The sequence below is a fragment of the Drosophila miranda genome, chromosome 5, assembly GCF_003369915.1.
Source record: "Drosophila miranda strain MSH22 chromosome 5, D.miranda_PacBio2.1, whole genome shotgun sequence".
NCBI lineage: Eukaryota > Metazoa > Arthropoda > Insecta > Diptera > Drosophilidae > Drosophila > Drosophila miranda.
In genome coordinates, this window is record NC_046678.1 from 1,242,133 (window position 1) to 1,260,455 (window position 18,323).

The 18,323-nt window shown below is 37.5% G+C and overlaps 2 protein-coding genes and 2 long non-coding RNA genes across 7 annotated transcripts in view; 2 read left to right on the forward strand and 2 right to left on the reverse strand.

Moving 5' to 3' along the window:
* Positions 1–5,452, reverse strand: part of LOC117189219 — a 20,217-nt gene extending 14,765 nt beyond the window's left edge. Inside the window, exons 1-2 of one of the 2 annotated variants that reach the window (XM_033394279.1) lie at positions 5,305–5,452; positions 5,097–5,167 (exon numbers count right to left, since the gene is read on the reverse strand). In XM_033394279.1, the coding sequence (XP_033250170.1) occupies positions 5,097–5,167; positions 5,305–5,431 (198 nt within the window). In that variant the 5' untranslated portion in view covers positions 5,432–5,452. The other variant, XR_004473279.1, reaches the window with a different exon arrangement.
* Positions 704–3,063, forward strand: LOC117189220. Of its 2 annotated transcripts, XR_004473281.1 has the most exons (4): positions 704–934; positions 1,017–1,047; positions 1,645–2,061; positions 2,128–3,063. It is a non-coding gene; the product is annotated as an uncharacterized LOC117189220 (long non-coding RNA). The 2 variants fall into 2 exon arrangements; XR_004473280.1 differs by having other exon boundaries at positions 704–1,047.
* On the forward strand, positions 5,442–13,702 carry LOC108164453 (transcriptional activator cubitus interruptus). Of its 2 annotated transcripts, none has more exons than XM_017300173.2 (6): positions 5,442–5,961; positions 8,565–8,959; positions 9,061–9,722; positions 9,793–10,307; positions 10,431–10,520; positions 10,599–10,830. In XM_017300173.2, the coding sequence occupies exons 1-6, from the start codon at positions 5,924–5,926 to the stop codon at positions 10,726–10,728; spliced, it is 1,830 nt and encodes a 609-aa protein (XP_017155662.1). In that variant the 5' UTR covers positions 5,442–5,923; the 3' UTR covers positions 10,729–10,830. The 2 variants fall into 2 exon arrangements, with proteins under 2 accessions (XP_017155662.1, XP_017155661.1); XM_017300172.2 differs by having other exon boundaries at positions 5,449–5,961; positions 9,793–10,299; positions 10,356–10,520; positions 10,599–13,702.
* Positions 13,154–14,367, reverse strand: LOC108164454. Its single transcript, XR_001775845.2, has 2 exons — positions 14,245–14,367; positions 13,154–13,881 (listed from the first exon to the last, which is right to left on the reverse strand). It is a non-coding gene; the product is annotated as an uncharacterized LOC108164454 (long non-coding RNA).
* Positions 14,368–18,323: the final 3,956 nt, after the last annotated feature.

Consider the following 18,323-nt stretch of genomic DNA (forward strand, 5'->3'; position numbering starts at 1 on the left):
AATAGACCAAAGAAAGAATCTCCGACATAATTCATTGTGTATGTATGTATTATGGATCAATGTTTCAAGCCAATTCGATGTATGTAATTTTTTTTTATTTCTTCTAGTTAATCTAGTAATTTTCAAAACTTTCTGACTTTTGAGGATAGTTTTGTCGAAACTAGTCGTTAGAAAAAAATTGTAAATCATAATATTATTGTATATCAATTTGTCTAAAGTGGGAACATATGTATTTATATATGGTGAATTAGTGACTGTAAAAACTAGTTGTAAGAAAAAAGCCTTTAAATCATAATACATTTTTTATAATAAAAGTAACTTTTGTTTCTGTGTAAATGTCTTCGGAGTATTATTTTAATTGATATTTAGGAACTAAATTTTTCTTTCTCCGACCGATCGTCCCTATAGAATCAAAGCACACCCTGGATCTTCCTTTGATTTTAATAGCCACTGTAATGTAAATTAAGTGTCATACGGGTCTTACTTTATGAGCAGCGGAAACATGCATACGTATCTGTACAAGTCCATACATATATTTTTATAAAAACAACATTACTGTCTTCATATATGTACATATATAGATACATACATATGCATCTTGGAGTATGTTTGTAAGAATTGATGACTGTTTGATACAAACATAACTTTGTGCTGGCTCAAGGCTCAAACACAACATTTTAAGCAACGACAAACAACAATCTGAGTGGCTGAGTTTCCGTTGATCGTATGACAAGAGAGCAAGCTCACTATGTCAGGAAGAACCTTATATACTCTCACTCACTATTTCGCCAACAAAATATTTGAAAACGTTAGGTAAAAAACACTCTGAGGGATTGAAACATTGTTTTATTGAACATTTTTAGTTTCTTCATTGCCAGTAATTTGTTTATAGTATAAAGAGATAGAGCTTGAGACATCAGGACGGAGTGGTCAGGTCTGTTTTTAAGAATTAAAACCAGAACTATATCACCCAATTCAGTGTTTTAAAGTTTTTTAAAAATTTTTCCCGTACATAGTCGTGCCGGGATAAAAAGTACTCACTTACTGGTATGTATGATAAAGTGCTTATACTCCTTTTAAGAGTAAAATAATGTCTTAATCAGTAAAAGTAGTAACAACCAAACAATGCGAATTGAGACGGGACGAAAAGGTGGAGAATAGAAAGGAATGTACAGGTTTTGGATAGACTAAAAACAGTAAACATTTATACGAGAATATATATTTGTCGATCGATGTCAACATCGATTTAGTCGATTGCTTTGTTTTTGTGGAAAACTTCGATTCCTTTTTTGGGAACTTTTAAATTTTATGTCTGCTTGAAGAAGCCTCCAACATACGATTCACAACAACAACCTGCTTTCTTTTCCTGTATGGAGAAAAAACTGCCAACAATATTTTGAAAAACTGTTTCTTACGTTATTTATACATTTTTAGGAGAGCTGGAGTTCTCGATTCAGACAAGCGAGAATCAGAGGTTCTTGATCAATAAAACAAATGCATCTCAAAAACAAGAAATTCAATCTATCTTATTGTTAAAGGATCGAGGAAAACATCGATTTAAAGACAATCTTGGTAGCGGGTATCTTATAGTCGGAAGATCGAGCAAAGGCTAACTTGTTCCTCTTTCATTTTCTGCTTCGACAGACAACATAATTCGAAAGGCGAGTTCGGCTCAATTTCTTGATAATGATGATGCTTCAATCTGCGTCTGTCTTGTCGCTTAATGGAGAAAGAAACTGGATTTAAGAGTATGTATGTATTTATGTATGTATGTATGTGCTTGTCATGTATATAAATATGAGTGTGTGTACATCGATGAAGACAAAGGTGATGTTTTTGTGGGCTTCGATTTGCAGACTAATTAAGACCTTAAAATTGTTACTGGTCAGGCCAAAAAGAAATGAAAATTAAGTCATTGAGCTCGGCATCAATGAAATGGTTTAATATGGTCAAAATATGATTTCTTCAGCGATATTAGCAACAACATATTTTAATCTAAGAATGTATATAGTGTGTGTATGGATGTACGCTTATCATATTTTCTGCGAGACTTGAAACCAAGTATGTACCTGATCAACCGTAAAAAATACTACTACTATAATGTTTCATCTTTTCCTTTAATGTCAGTGTCATCTGATAAAGGCCTGTAAATTGCATCTGAATATCAAAACCTGCTGATGAACCAAGTTATGGTATTGGAGCACGGAGAAGTTGCTTGGCCGCGTCTTCAGATTAGGTCGCTTTCATTTTTTACCCCTCTGCAGTTGATGGACAGACGAATGCAGATGCAAAATCTTACATTTCTATATACATATGTATGTACGAAAAAGTTTAAATGTGTGAGTACCTAAACTCTACCATACATCCATACATATATATCAATGTGTACGTATGTATATAAAAATATCTGGTTTTTTGTTGTTTCCAAGAACCGACCAAAGTTCCCTCATAAAATAAGACTAAATGTGTGCATGGAAATGTCCATACGTACATACATATATATGTATGCATCTCTCGCGTACAGAAATACTGAAGAATTTATATGTATGCTTGGAATGACTTGAATAAGACGTTAAATTACAAAAGGCACATAATGAGAACGTAGGAGAGGAGCGCACAGCAAGCGCATTTTAAGGCCTGATCCAGCCCGCTGTGCTCTCGCAGGCAGCGAATCTGCTTGAGTCCCAACGTAGCCCTCAGCCACGCCACAGGTTACCGAAAGGTCGTTTTATAGACATCTTGGCTCGTCGACTACCCCGGCCAAGCATTGACAAAATTCAGAGTCAGTGTCTGCAGGTACAATGCAGATCGCACACAGATACTCACTAATACATAAACACTAGCACTCAGATTCACATGTTTTCTTTATGTATGTATATACCCGAGATATATGTATATGCATAAATATGTAACTTTTTATTAAATTATTTTATGGTACGTGCTCTAAAGTTCAAGGCAAGGAAAACAATGCCTTTTTAATGTTTTTTAACTACACATAATATGATTTAGAAAATATAAATAGGTACATATTTATGTACCTATTCCTAAAAAAAATAAAATAAAATTTGTGGTCAAAAGATTTTTTTATTATAACGAATTTTCCTACCCGAGATTTACATACGATATAATTATCTCTATATTATATAAAATAGTTTGGGGTCGTCATCGCACGAAATTTTATTTTGGCGGGGGTTGGAGCACTAGCGAAGCGAGTATGCAGGGGCCTCTAGAATGTAAACATATTATTTTAACAATTTAGCAACACAGGTATGTATGTACATACATGTTTATGTGTAAAAATTAAAAAGTTGCCACCTTCAATCGAATTTGATTTTTTGTTATCTTCTCAAAACAATTTTTCTGACAGATTTATTTTTAAACCGATTCTTTTTATGGAAATTGTAATGAGGCGATTGACGTAAGTACATAAATTCTTTTTGGCTGAGATGTAACGATTAAGATAATGTAATTTTAAACGCTTAGTTGAAATATCTTAAAAAAAAAACAGTTTCTTTCAAAAGGAATTGTTTTTCGAACGATTGTTCTCTAGTGCAACTATATGATATACAAATCCTATCATTGCAATTTCCACTTATGAGACAATTCGAGGTGACGCCGGGATAGCTTCAAACCTGAGAGACTACTGTCACACTACAGTAGTGTAAATACTAAATAATAAATAAATATATCGCTGTATCAACGGACAGGCCAAAAGTATAAACCTAATTAAAAAGATAAAGGATTCGAATGCTTTTCAAATCAATAATTTAAAAAAAAATCTGCTACCAGGTTATGTCTGATTAAACGGGGGTTTTTGGAAATTACAAGATGTTTGCAAAACACAAAAGAAAGAATCTCCCAACTCATAAAGTATATACATACATATGTCAGTCGCTTCAGTTTCTATGTGAACCACTTCTCCCTCAGTTTTAAAGCTATTCGGGAGCACGTTTATAAAGACTCTTATTTTTTCTGCACGGAGCACAGAAGTAGGAAGCGTCTAGATGGGAAAGTAACATATGTACATATGTTACATAAAGATATGTATAATTTATTTCTTTTAAAAAGAGTGAATTTATTTCATTTGCATATAAAAATATATAAAGATATAGCTCAGACAAAAATAAACATAATCGGATAATTAGATCATATATGGGTACCATAGGACTGGACCGATCGGTCAAAAAACAAATGTTTTCAGTCAGAGAACATAAATACCATAAATATAGGAACTACAGGGTATTATTTAGGATTTTATAGCAACTTTTGATTAAAAAGTCAATTTCGAAACAAAAGTCACGATTATTTCGTCCCTATATTTTATCCAAAATGTATGTATGCATATGTATGTGATACATTGAAAAACAGTTTCAAAATAATCATGTCTTCAAGTAGGTTCTTGATAAAGCGCGGTCTATCGATGATATTTTTCTTTTACTTTTGATACTGTCAACCGTGTAATGTTATTAGAAGTAGTTAGTACTACAGAAGTGAAGCATGAATGAACGAAGCAATTAAGACGGGGGTTAGCAGTATGATTATTTCAAAAACGTTGAAACAATAAAATTTAAATTAATGTTTTATGTATTGCCCATTTAGTTGGAAGCCAGAGTATAACTGACTTTTGTTTTATTTTTAATTATTCATACATGCATATATGGTAACATACACATTTATCTCATCATGTTCGTTGGCATCATAAGCCTGGATGCAACGAAGTAATTTCTTCATTATTTTTTTGTTTTATTAATTGAGCAAAGGTATACCCTTAGCGCTACTCGTTTTCGAATGTGTATGCTTAGTGTGTATGCTCGAGTGTATGCTTAGTATGAATGTGTGTGTATGTATCTATGTGCACATGAAAACATATCCATATACATGCCACCATACACAAAGAAAAACAAAGAGAGCAGAATAGTGTAAAGGGATAGGGAGAGAGACGACTGTAACGACAGTGAGATGAGAAATCCAGAGACTCGCAATGTGGGAGCGCCGTGCCGATCGTTTTTACGTTCGACGCATACAAAAAAAAAACAATAAAAGTCTATTTGTTAAGATTCGGTTGGTGCCGTCCAGGCCGTAAAAACGAAACCTACCTGCCATTGGACCAGATCGAGACAGCTGAGCCTTATTCGGTTGTAGCGGAAAAGTAGCCAAAACGCCAGATCTAAGGGCAAAAAGTATCTTAAATATGTATGTGTGAGTGTGTGTTGTGTATATTGTATATTATATGGCCATCTTCGATCTGCCCGCCTTCGCTGACTGTTCGTGATCTGTAGCTATACACTTGAATCAGTGACGCACTTGCACATGTATCTGTGTGTTGGTGCTGTATTTTAATTTGTATCTGTGTAAGCAACTGCATCAGTATCTGTGAGAGGAGACGACGTGCGGTGTTAGTGCTGGTGCTCCATCTAAGCAAACGAAGCATTGCAGGAGATAGAGTTGCTGCCACTCAGTCCACTCGCAAGAAACACCGCAATAAGACGCAGCACACAATCGTTATTGACTTTGTCACACTTAATTTATTTTTGTTGGCTGAAAGTTAAAATAAATTAAGCGATTAATTTGGGTGCTGTTTGTAACCACATGATTCGCGTACAGTACTCACCCGCGTGTGAGCACCGTTGGGAAAACATATAAAAACCTCTTTAAAATTATTCAACAAGCACTGCAACCACTATTTGTGTCCTGTGAATTGTATACGAGTGTTTCGTGCATAATTATTTACAAAAGCAAAATATTTTTAACCTTAATAAATTACATATTTGTGCCAGTGCGTTGTTAGAATTAATATGTTTTCAAACTCCGCTAAAATTAAAAAAGTAAGTGCCGACGGCAAAGCCATGATGTGAAAAAAATTCCGTTAAGTTCAACTGAACGTCGTATAGAAACATCTTTAATCTGGATCAGTTAAATCAACATGGACGCGTACGCTTTACCAACGTATTTTCCCCTTGCGTAAGTTGAATTATTCTACTATCTATAAGCATATGTATATTTCTGTGTTCATATACTTCAAAATTGAGAAAAGAAACGACACCCCATCGCTTCTGTCGTTTCTTTTATTACAGTGTACAAATTATGAATCGTCTTATAACTCAGACGGTTTCGATGGCCGAATGTTGGATGTTTTACTTTCGGTATATTATGCCATTCACATATTTGAACACAGAGAACACTGCTCCACTTTTATTGAGTAAAATATTGTAATATTGTATTTTTATGAAATAATGATCAGCAACGTGAATACACATGAGGAAATAGAGTATTTGTGATATTCAATCGGAATACAGTTAAAATGTGTCTACCCATAAAAATTGGACCGTGTTCAGTGACGACAAATACGCCCATGATTTTATGTGATCGTTATGCACAATTATATGCATCTGTGCAAATACCGTGATTAAAATTTCGGTATAATGACCGTCGTGTAAAGGAATTACTTATTTTAATTAAACATACATTTTTTAAATTTAAAAAAAAATTGTATACCTTTTCGATCAGCCTAAACTACTGGTGCTCGTGTTGCTTTATCGGTTCTCAATTTTTTCCTTGAAATACATATATGAATGCATGCTTCCATTTCTGCTACCATAAGAACGATCAGTTGGAAAACAAGCCTTTGTGAAAAAAAGCTTCGTTCGCTCCTTAAGATATTAACCCACCCGTTAACTTCCATAAGCTCAGCTGAAAAGTTAGTTCATATTGCTGTCATAGGTAGATAGGTCGATGAATAATCCTTTGTGTTCTCGATACTCAACAGACGAAAAGAAGCGTTTCCGGCCCCATATGGTATATATATTCTTGATCAGCTTTAAAAAATATTCGACTTAGACATTTTGGTCTGTTCATCTTAGAGACTGTAAAAGCTAGAGCAGCCATATTTTAGGTGATCACCTTTGTGACATCACACTGAAGCGAATGTCCTGACATCCTGTTTGATCCCAAAAGCTGAGGATACGATAGACAACTACACAGTTTTACAAAAGGACAAACTTTGAATATACTGAACACAAGACGAAATATTGGTTGTGGGCCTGGCTTTGCAAATCTTTGAATTTGTAATATATGTACTCCTAAAATCTTATAAATGCTACTTTTATACCCGGGAGTCAGCCAGAATATATGGTTTATGTAATTTATATTATATGTCGTTTGGTATGGATGTTCGCAGTAACCCCAAATTGATTTTTTGGCAAAAAAACTTCATAGAATTTGATCGAAAGGAGAAAAGAGAAAAGGAGACAGATGTAAAAATGGAAACAGATAAAATTTAATATCAAAAATCTCACATAAGGATCGGATGTTACACATAACAGATAATTATGTGCGTTTAACATGACATGAGAAAGTGTCATGAAATTTGGCCTGTCTCTTATAGTCTCTCTAGAGTCTCTTTCTCTTCCCCTTTGCTTTTTTGATGCAACATTAATTAGGAATTTTGTATATAATATAATTCCAAAATTTCAAGCATTGCTTATAGCCTTAGAGAGAGATAGCAATTGTGTTCATAGCAGTTTCCAGACACACCCATAGTAAATAATATAAATAAATATCTCTTTTCAAACCATCAATTCTTTTATTATTATTTACTACTTATGAGTAGTCTAAGTGTGAGTATGTGAAAAACTCATTCAGTCATACAATCGGATTTTTGCATGAGAATGCAAAGTATAAAATCACTGCCGCCCATTTTAATGGTCCAGAAAACTGATGCGATTGGATCAGAGTGATGAAAATAATTTCCAATCCCAGAGTGGCTTTACAGTAAAGTGTGGGTTTTCATATCCGGCATTGACTTACTGACAAACGTAAAACGGATCTGACATTTGTAAAATTTAATTGCCTGAACAAATTAGGAGCTACAAATTAGGACCTTTTTCTCAGATTTGAATAAATGTATTATTAGCCGGTTCGGCCACGTTTCGTTGCAGCACGCTGTGGTTGCATGAATGAGAAATGAGGAACGAAACACAGCATAAAATTGATATGTTTATATGCCTTTGAATCTGTAACTGAATATGTTGGCCAGTCTATGAGTCTCTTGCGAGTGACGCGAAAAATATTCTTGATGACCTTGAAAGTGAGTGTGGAATTTTCCTGTACAATGTGCGTTGCACCAAACGACTTTATTGGTAACAACTGTTTCTGGGACGTTGTGCAAGAAATCATATCAAAAAGCGTCTTTTCGAACCTTCTATATTGATAGTTCGACGACCGAAATTCGATTTTCTGCGAGATAATTGGTTAGTGGTTCTGAGCACTGGGAACTAAAACTGATTCTATATAGCTGATATTGTAGGTCTTTCTGATATCTAAAATGCTGATTGATTTTTTCGAATTTGCTACTATTACCTCTAGTTCAAAAGTTCAAAATGAACAAAATAAAATAAAAATATAAAAATTCGTCGTCCAGTGTTTTTACAGGACTAACCCACACCCTTTATATGTGCATACATATATACAAAAATGAAATCTTTTTACATATGTATAATATCCTTGCATTTTAAGAATGCCGGGTATACAAAAATAGTGTTTAATATATATGTTACATGTTACAGATACTCGGAACTACAATTCCTAGCATCTAGGCGAGCAGCAGCTGTAGCAGCGGCGGCAACTGTGTTACCAGGATCACCATGCCTGAACCACGTTCCGATAACAGATGTTAGTAGCTCGGTGACAGTTCCACCCCCGATGAATGAACCTGCGGCATCGGACTCTATAAAAGCGTCTACTTCTATTCTCACACCAATTAATACTGGGAATGCTAGTAACCACGCATTACTGGCCAACTCAGCTGGGCACCATCATCATCACCAGCATCAACATGTTCATAGTATAAATGTAGGTGGGCAACCACAACCACACGATTTCCACCCGGCCTACAGAATTCCCGGATACATGGAACAATTTTACTCTTTGCAAAGAAGCAGCCCCACTGCATCCTACCATGGTAGGTACTCAGCTGGGCATAGCTGAGCATCAGCTTTATAGCATAGCTGTTAATAGTAATATTTGTTAAATAATGTTATTAATATAATTTCCTTCTGGTAGATCCATATGCCAACTGTGCCTCGGCATTCCACTTGGCCGGTCTTGGACTAGGATCAGGTGACTTCTTGGGTACGCGAGGTATGGGTTCTATAGGTGAATTGCATCATGCCGCTGTTGCAGCCGCCGCAGCTGCAGGATCACTGGCAAGTACAGACTTTCACTTTAGTATCGATGGTAACGGACGACTAAATAGCCCGCGGCCGGCTGGCGGTAGTATTCGTGCAAGCGTTAGCCGCAAACGCGCGCTGTCTTCATCGCCATATTCGGATTCATTTGATATTAATTCAATGATCAGATTCTCACCAAATTCACTAGCCACGATTATGAATGGCTCGAGAGCCAGCAGCGCTGCTAGTGGCTCATATGGTCATATTACCGCTGGTGCAATGAGTCCAATGGCACACGCCCACACATCAATAACACCACGTTTACAGCAAATACAAGCACATTTGTTGCGTGCAAGTGCTGGACTTCTACACCCCATGACCCCGCAACAGGCGGCTGCTGCCAGTTTTTCCATGACCCATGCAGCAAACGCTGCTGCTCTAGGCCTAAGTGATGTCCATTCCAAACCTAAAGAGTTACAATTACCCATTCTTGCATCGAAATCTCCAACATCGAAATCAGTTTCAAATGAATTAAAGGAGATTGCTGCTTTAAAAGTAAGTGTACTTTTATTTCTTTGCAATATGTTAATAATGTAAATTATTATTATGTCATTTTCGGTAACAGAACTTCGACGAGGGAAACCAGAAAACCCGACAATTAAAAAACAAGCCTATGGAGCAGCCATCGTCCACATCTGACAGCGTGGCACAAGTAGAAGCGGATAGCGCCTCTTCGAATTTATTGGAGCGCCGACAACGTAATAAAGATTCAGGCAGCACTGGTAATGTCAATGGGGTTGGACAAAGTAGCCATGCGGAGGAATTTGTCAACTTTGGCTCAACATCGACTCCATCGAATGAATATGACTGTACCACTGCTGACACAACAGATATTAAAGATGAGCCCGGTGATTTCATTGAAACGAATTGCCATTGGCGTAGCTGTGGTATCGAATTTATGACCCAAGATGAACTCGTTAAACACATAAACAACGACCACATTCAAACCAACAAGAAAGCTTTCGTCTGTCGATGGGAGAATTGTTCACGAGGTGAAAAGCCATTTAAGGCGCAGTATATGCTGGTTGTACACATGCGTCGCCATACCGGTGAAAAACCACATAAGTGCACGGTAGGATCGCTTTTGAATTTATGTCGAAACATTTTTTAAAATTAGATTCATTATAGTTTGAAGGGTGTTACAAAGCGTACTCCCGTCTGGAGAACCTGAAAACTCATTTGCGTTCACATACGGGTGAAAAGCCGTACACCTGCGAGTATCCAGGATGCAGCAAGGCCTTCAGCAATGCCAGTGATCGAGCGAAGCATCAAAACCGAACTCACAGTAATGAGGTAAGATTTTAAAATACTGCAATCATTGTTTAAACATTAAACATTGTCAATGTTTAAAACTGTTGTGTATTTTTGCAGAAGCCATACGTTTGTAAAGCACCCGGTTGTACGAAACGTTATACCGATCCAAGTTCGTTGCGAAAACACGTCAAAACCGTTCATGGCGCTGAGTTCTATGCCAATAAGAAACACAAAGGCTTGCCCTTAAATGATACAAACTCTCAACTAGAGAGGGATAATGGCCATAATCAACATCATCTGCAAGAGCAGCATATTGACTCAAGCCCTTGTAGCGATGACCTGCATATTGGAAAAATGATAGGCATGTCCAGTCCCAGTATTAAATCTGAATCAGATGCCAATTCTCCACATCATTTAATGACAAATGGTGGAGGCGCCTCAGCTTCTGATTGCTTCATATCATACACGCAAGACGATATTGCCGAAAACGGTGCCTTGAATGAATGTTGGAACTGTGATGATGACGTCGATGTGGCCGACCTACCTATAGTCTTGCGAGCAATGGTTAATATCGGGAATGGTAATGCCTCTGCCGCGTCTATGGGGGGAACTTCAATGGGTCGCCAGCGCTTTCGCAGTCGACTTCAAACTAAAGGTATAAACTCGAGTACTTCGATGCTCTGTAATATTCCGGAAAGTAATCGTGCCATTGGCATTAGCGAACTTAACCAGCGTATTACAGAGCTAAAGATGGAGCCAGGTATGCCGACGGCTCAGGTTCAAGCGCGAGTGCCTGCTAATACGGGCTTAGGCGGCTTTCAAGATGAGTTATCGCAAACTCAGTCACAGAATCGTAGCATTGCCTTAACTAAGCAAGGCTATGCAGCAGTACATAGTTCTCTACAAGCTCAGTTCCGACGCGACAGCCAGAACTCGAATGCCAGCACATATTACGGCAGCATGCAAAGTCGTCGTAGTAGTCAATCATCACAGTTATCGTCCATGTCAACTATGCGACCGAATCCTTCCTATAACACGACCTCGGCATCTCTTTACGACCCAATTTCGCCAGGCTGCTCTCGTCGGTCGAGTCAAATGTCAAATGTTGCGAGCTGCTATGCCCTGACACCATCAACAGGATCGAGTTCCACAGACAAGTATGCGAATACAAACTGTGGGGCTATTGCACAAATAAATGACAACCCTGCAAATCAATATTTCGGCCCTAATAACAGTCTTCCGCCCCCTCCGTCTTCACATTTGATTGCAACTAATCTAAAGCGCTTGCAGGGGACAAATGGTATTAGCAGCTATCAGCAGGAAAAGGCTTTTCACAACGGCGGACGTTATTCTACTCCCAATATTATGCAGTCTCCGCATTCTGGGAACTACCGACAAGAAGCAGGGTTAGAGTTCGGTAAAACACTGCAGAATGGTGTACCTAGGCGCCAATCCGAGCCATTATTGCCGAACCTGAGCTTAGATCCTTATCTTACTTTGAATGACCCAAATATGCGAAGCTCCAATAACAGGTATATAACATGCACAGGCGACACTCATGGAAATGAGTTCAGAACCGGACAAAAGTCTGCTCAAATGCAGGATGGTTCCAAAGTCCCACTCAACACTGGGAACATGCTTACGTCACCTGAGCAACATCCAAATGAAAGGGTGAATTTGGATGAAGTTGAAGAGCTCATATTACCCGATGAGATGCTGCAGTATCTAAATTTGGTTAAAGATGACGATAAGCTGTTGTCTACAAAAGGACATGAAAATAAAGATATATCAGCTAGCGTAGCAAAAACCTCATCAACTAATGATAATCAGGATCGTCCATTTGGAAATTTATCAAATCAACAACTGGCGTCACCCGCCTCAAACCTAGACATATCAGTAGCAATTCGACCGTGTACTGCGTCGCATCAAGCTGGACGTGGCTTCGGAATATTATACGCACAAAGAGATCAGATGAACGCAACTGAATTCCGTCGTCCTGCACAGACGGAATGCAATAATTTTTCGCAGAGACTTGATAATGGCCAATATGCCCAACTATCAACGCTATCTTTTGAGCAACAACCAATAACAGTAACCCAGAATCAAATTATAGATTCATCAATGACTAGTTTGCCAGAGCTAACGGATATTTCTACTAATACACAAATTGCTTCAGATGATATAAGCTTATTAAATAGTGAACATCAAAATAATAACGGAAATGAGATTCAATGCGGAGTCGTTAGTCAGTCACAAATGTCACCATCTATTAACACAAATGGCACTGGTCCAGTGCCGACCACGAGGACACAAACTCTTAGCCCAAGCAAATTCCCTGCAAAGCCCCCCTTGAAAAACATTCAGCTTACATGTCTCCTTGCGGAAAGCCCAAAAATCGGGACTGAAAACCGAACAAATAATGTAACTTCAATGCATTTAGAAACATACCAACGTACCCTGGAATATGTTCAAAGCTGTCAAAACTGGATGCAGACAAACAACGCAGTTACAGGTCATGTTCATGTTACAGCAACCACCGCAACCACCAATATGCACGTTTCTAACAACAATCCCGTGTGGTCGGATGTAAGCAGCTCGACTCACCCTCATGCGGGAACAAATATGGTTATCAACGATATGACTACATCACTGAGCTCACTTTTAGAGGAGAATCGATATCTACAGATGATGCAGTAGAGCTCTAAATCAGAATAAATAATGGGACTTAAACTGTGCTGTCTAGCAGAGAGATTATAAAATATACATATGACTTACATCACGAGGCACATATATCGAACATAGATTTTTACTTAGATATGAGTGTAAAACAAACCCAAAATGAACTCCACTTGAACATACAATATGAATTGATAATATTTAATATTCAAGTATTATATTTTCTACTATAACTAAGCATAATGAAAAGGCCGTTCGATAAGAAAAAGGACTATTAATTTTTAAAGATTCAAAATGATGAATGCCTAAAAGCATAGATGAACTGAAATGCTTTTAAGTTCTAAGGTAATATAATATAATCTTGACATGTGTCTTCCATATCATTGAGATGATTTAGTTTCCTGTAATACAAAAATTCATATTTTGTAATTAAAAGTATACTTGTATTTTACACATACCTACACATATTTATACTTTCAAGTAATTTAAAATAAACGTTGTTCCCGGCTGCAACCGAGATATGTCTGTTGCATATCTTTCATAAATATACCGCATGTGGTTCTAATGGGCGAAATAATGTTTTCCTCCATGGCCAGTTAGAACCTGTGCCTTATGTGCATCGACATTACTACAACCGGTAAACTATTTAAAAACGAGGGGGGACGTTGTGAGTTGCTTCTGCAACCGCAACTCTACATTTAAACCCGATACATAGTCAGTATGGCTTCATTGAGCGACAACGAGTGCGTGCGGGAGAGACAGAAAACGTGTCGTTGTAGCAGTGAGATCTAACAGGAGTATGGGTACAAAATTTGGTTGCTCTAGCTCTAATAGTCTTAACGATTTGTGGATGCCACAGATTTTCGTTCTTTACGGGGGTGGAAAGGGGTGGGGCGAAATTTTAAAATACACTTGTGCAGTTTCGATATCACAGGGGTGTGGATTCCAAATTTGGTTGCTCTAGCTCTTATAGTCTCTGAGCACGGACTATGTACTGTATGGTGTCGGAAACGCTTCCGTCTAAATCCTTTTAAATCTAATATACTCATTTTGAGTATCGGGTATAAAAAGAAGTTTTTGCACGTACATTTTGAATTGAATGTGGCGGGAAACAGCTCTCCTTGCCCAGACGTTCTGTTACATCTGAACTCTGAGATCCTTGAACTCACATTTTGCAATTGGCAAAACCGACCATGAAACCTGTGTGTTAGAGAGAGACAGAGCGAGAAAGAATGAAATTGTTTTCTTGATTTTGGCTATAATAATTATACGATCTGGTTCAGATTTTGCACTCTAGAAGATATAGTCATCTTCTACGATTCTGTGTTTTTAGTTTTATACTATCTTTAAAAATGGAGATGCCACAGATTTTCGTCCTTTGTGGGGGCGGAAGTGGGCGGGGCGAAGTTTTGAAATATTTTTGTAGCAGTGACATATCACAGAAGTCTGGATCCAAAACATCCTTCCTCTAGCTCTTATAGTCTTTGAGCACTAGGCGCTAATAGGGACGGACGGACAGACAGACAGGGCTCAATCGACTCGGCTATTGATGCTGATCAAGAGTATATATACTTTATGGGTTCGGAAACGCTTCTTTCTGGACGTTCCACACATCCATTTTCACCACAAATCTAATATACCCCAATACTCATTTTGAGTATCGGATATATCGGGTACTGACGCGTCATCATGAGAGAGCGCAGAGAGAAAATCTTTGCATGTGTTAGTACACACGCAATATGTTTCGACAAAAATATGTGTTTGTATGCTTTTTTCGTTCTCAGAGATCTAGTGCTGATGCTAATTTCTGTTATGCCCCCAACATACTTGAATGAATGGGTGCACTCGCATTCTCACGTACTTTGCGTGTGAACACACACGTATTGCTGGCCGCTAGAACTGAAATTTGAAGAATAGGCAGGGGGAGGAGGTATGGTACACTAGGGCGCGGGAAATAAAATAAAAGCTGTTATTTTTTCATTTGTATTACAAAATATAAAATATTACATTAATAAATTTACACATTTAAATTATAAAAATTATGTAAACGCCGGCCGTTCTCGACTTTTTGTTTATTATAACTAAAATATATATATAATAAAATAAATATGCATAAATATATATATATGTACATATATATATATAAAGTCGCCGCTCAAATTGGCTCCCGATATAAATTAAATGGGGTCAAAAATTAATCTGACCTATGAGTCGACTTGATATGACTTAATTTCAAATTTCATCAACATTTTTAGCTTCTTTTCGTATGTTTCCCTATCATCCTATCTGTTAGTCATTTACAATTTGTTCTTATCAAAATCAATACAAACTGATGGAGCAGATGATTACGCTGTGCAAACCTCTCACAGTTCATACAAATCGGTTGAGCCGTTTGGGAAGAGTTAATTTTATACAAGGGTATAGGCATTCACATCGCGCCCTCAGTTTTATTTACTAGTACGTATACCCTTTTTAAGTAGAGGTTTTCCCGGATGGGAAGCGGAGCCAGCTCTTGTTTTCTGTTTTCCTTCGACGGACCGACAAAGGCAAGGCGTGGCTGCGCCTCCTCCGAGGGCGGTATAGGTGCAGTTCGCTTCACGGGAGTTAGACGAGTTAGACTTTCAGCCGCTACTAGAGCTTGTCCATAGTCGATAGTCCATACGATGTATCGGGAAATAAGAGGCCCATGACTTATCAAACAAAAAGGGACGAACGAAAATAAACGATCAACAAAATCCAACAAACTGACAGAACGAACTGCACACTGAGCACATCCCGGGGGAACGGTATGATTTTTTGAGAAATGTGAAACCCTGATTCACCCTGGCACCATCCGTCAAAAAGCAGCTGATGAGCATAAAATTAGAAAGTTTTGGTCTGAATTGTAAAATTTTCACAAGTTTAAATTAGTAAATTTGCTGTTTTATTGACTGTAATAAAACAATCCATATAAGTGTAATAAACGTTACTCTTTGGACTTCCTTAAAAATTGCGGCAGCTTTGTTTGGAATTTGGTTTGGCCTTGGCTGCTGGTGCGGAAAAAATACTAGATCTGCGTTGTATCTGTCCTGGTCGACATCAACTGAATTATTTTGATAACCAAACAATCCGCAATATTATCATGCCAAATATGTATATATTTTTTATCAACGCAGTCCACTTCAACAACTTTAATGGCTGCAAATAACTAATCATTAAAAAAGCTAATACATACATACATATGTATACTTATTAAGGTTACTACCAGCAATTTCTGCTCTCGCCATTTTGTATTGCCTCTGGTGTATTTTTTCCTTTTTTGGTCTTGAACGATTTGAAATATGTCTAGGCGCGACATATTTGCATTTGAAAACCATCGACTAAATAACGAGCGGTTTAGGTAAAACCCAGATGGATAGTGGAATAACTGGTACATTTTTGGAGAGGCAAAACATAACGGACCATCCCCGAAATGGATGGTGGATGGTCGTCCGTGTGAATAACCTTTTAGTTATTGAATAATGAACGAACGAACTCAATCATAGCTGAATGACATTAGACTTTGGTAAATGACAAGCTGCAAAAACAGCGACAGCCTTGTGGGAAAGCATTCAGTGAGGGCGCGTGATATATGTATGTATATGCGCCAGCCTGGCTATCTAGTTGAGCTGGAAGCAGCGCATATTATCGATTAATGCAATTGTCAGTACAAATTTGCTGGCTTGGTGCCTATTTGTTCTGCGATATATCATGATACAGTGTTTATTATTTTAATAATTTGATTGCGTCACATGTTGTACCAGCAGAACAAAACAAAGAGAAAGAGTTGGTCAGCTAAACGGCTTTTGAAATGCGAGTTAGAAGGCAAGTCCATTAATATTATGTAATAATAATACTGATATAAATTGACTGAAAATAATTAATTTCAGGCTTCGCATGCAAACTGGGGAGGGAAATTAGATACGCATCAGTCCGAAAATATGTTCACAAAAAATAAAAATGCGTCCCGCCAGATAGTAACAGCAGCACCAGATTTATCAGCACTAATTTATCGATGTCTATCATGATATCTCTCTTGTCGCAGCAAATTTAGCAAAGTCTAAAGTAATAACAATATTAAATAGAATACTTGTAATAGATAATAATGAACGTTGGCGTTATATTGGTGTTCACCGCCCTAACAAATATTTTGTAAGTCACTGCTTAACTGTCTAGATTTTTTGGCAACTGTTTATGCTCCAAAAAACCGAATATACATAACAAATGGTTCTCTTAGCCACGTTACAATACTTGGCGATGTAACGCTTGTATAGCGTAGCAGGGCTGCTGAACGTCAGAGTTAGCTATTTAATGCTTTACAAATACAAAATCAACTTATGTGAATAAAAAGCATTATAATGTTTAAGTTAGTATTATATATAGCCGGCTGGCCCAAGCAAACACTTTGAAAAAATGAATGCTTAAACAAAACAAGCGGTGAAAATCTTTAAGTAGTGGAGAAGCTACGGATAAGCTCTCTAATACCTGGTCTCTCATACTGCTAGAGAATTTTTTGAATTGAAAACTTGTATATAATAGCGTAACATTATAATATATAAGATTATATATGTAAGTAATGTGTGCTGAATTAGAAGAACCGAAGAATGGGTTTCTAGGCTATTCACACTGACGACCATCCACCATCCATTTCGGTCCGTAAGGTTTTGCCGTTCCGAAAATTTCCCAGTTAGTCCACCATCCATTTTGGATGTTCCTAAGCCGCACGTTTCTATGCGATAGTTAGTGTGCGGCAAATAAATGGCAGACGACTGCCAACATAGAAGAAATATTTGTATTCTCTGTAAATGCTTTATGCTATGCATAATTTATTCTTTAATAATGAGTTTTTTTCGAACATTATCGAGTTGGATCTGGACAGATCATGTAGCTCCAGCACCTTTTCTGGCAACAAGGGCCCCCGCCAAAGCGAACGAAAAAAGACGACAGAATGATTTATTGGAAGTGCTGAAAAATAAAAATAAATAAGTTTATAATTTGCATTACGGTCTAAACAATATTTTGAGAATGCAGATCGTATCTGTTCTGCTGAATGATTAAAATCATCAGAACTGTTGCTGCTATCGGGTTGTTCACATATTTTGCTGTTGAAACACGGCCGAAATAATTGCTACATCTTCATCATCCATA

What these genes read in the sequence shown, in the direction of transcription:
- LOC108164453 (XM_017300172.2), top strand. Translation starts at nt 5,924, where the DNA reads ATGGACGCGTACGCTTTACCAACGTATTTTCCCCTTGC. An exon ending in CCCCACTGCATCCTACCATG is followed by an intron (nt 8,960 to 9,060) that starts GTAGGTACTCAG and finishes TCCTTCTGGTAG; the next exon opens with ATCCATATGCCAACTGTGCC. An exon ending in AGGAGATTGCTGCTTTAAAA is followed by an intron (nt 9,723 to 9,792) that starts GTAAGTGTACTT and finishes TTTCGGTAACAG; the next exon opens with AACTTCGACGAGGGAAACCA.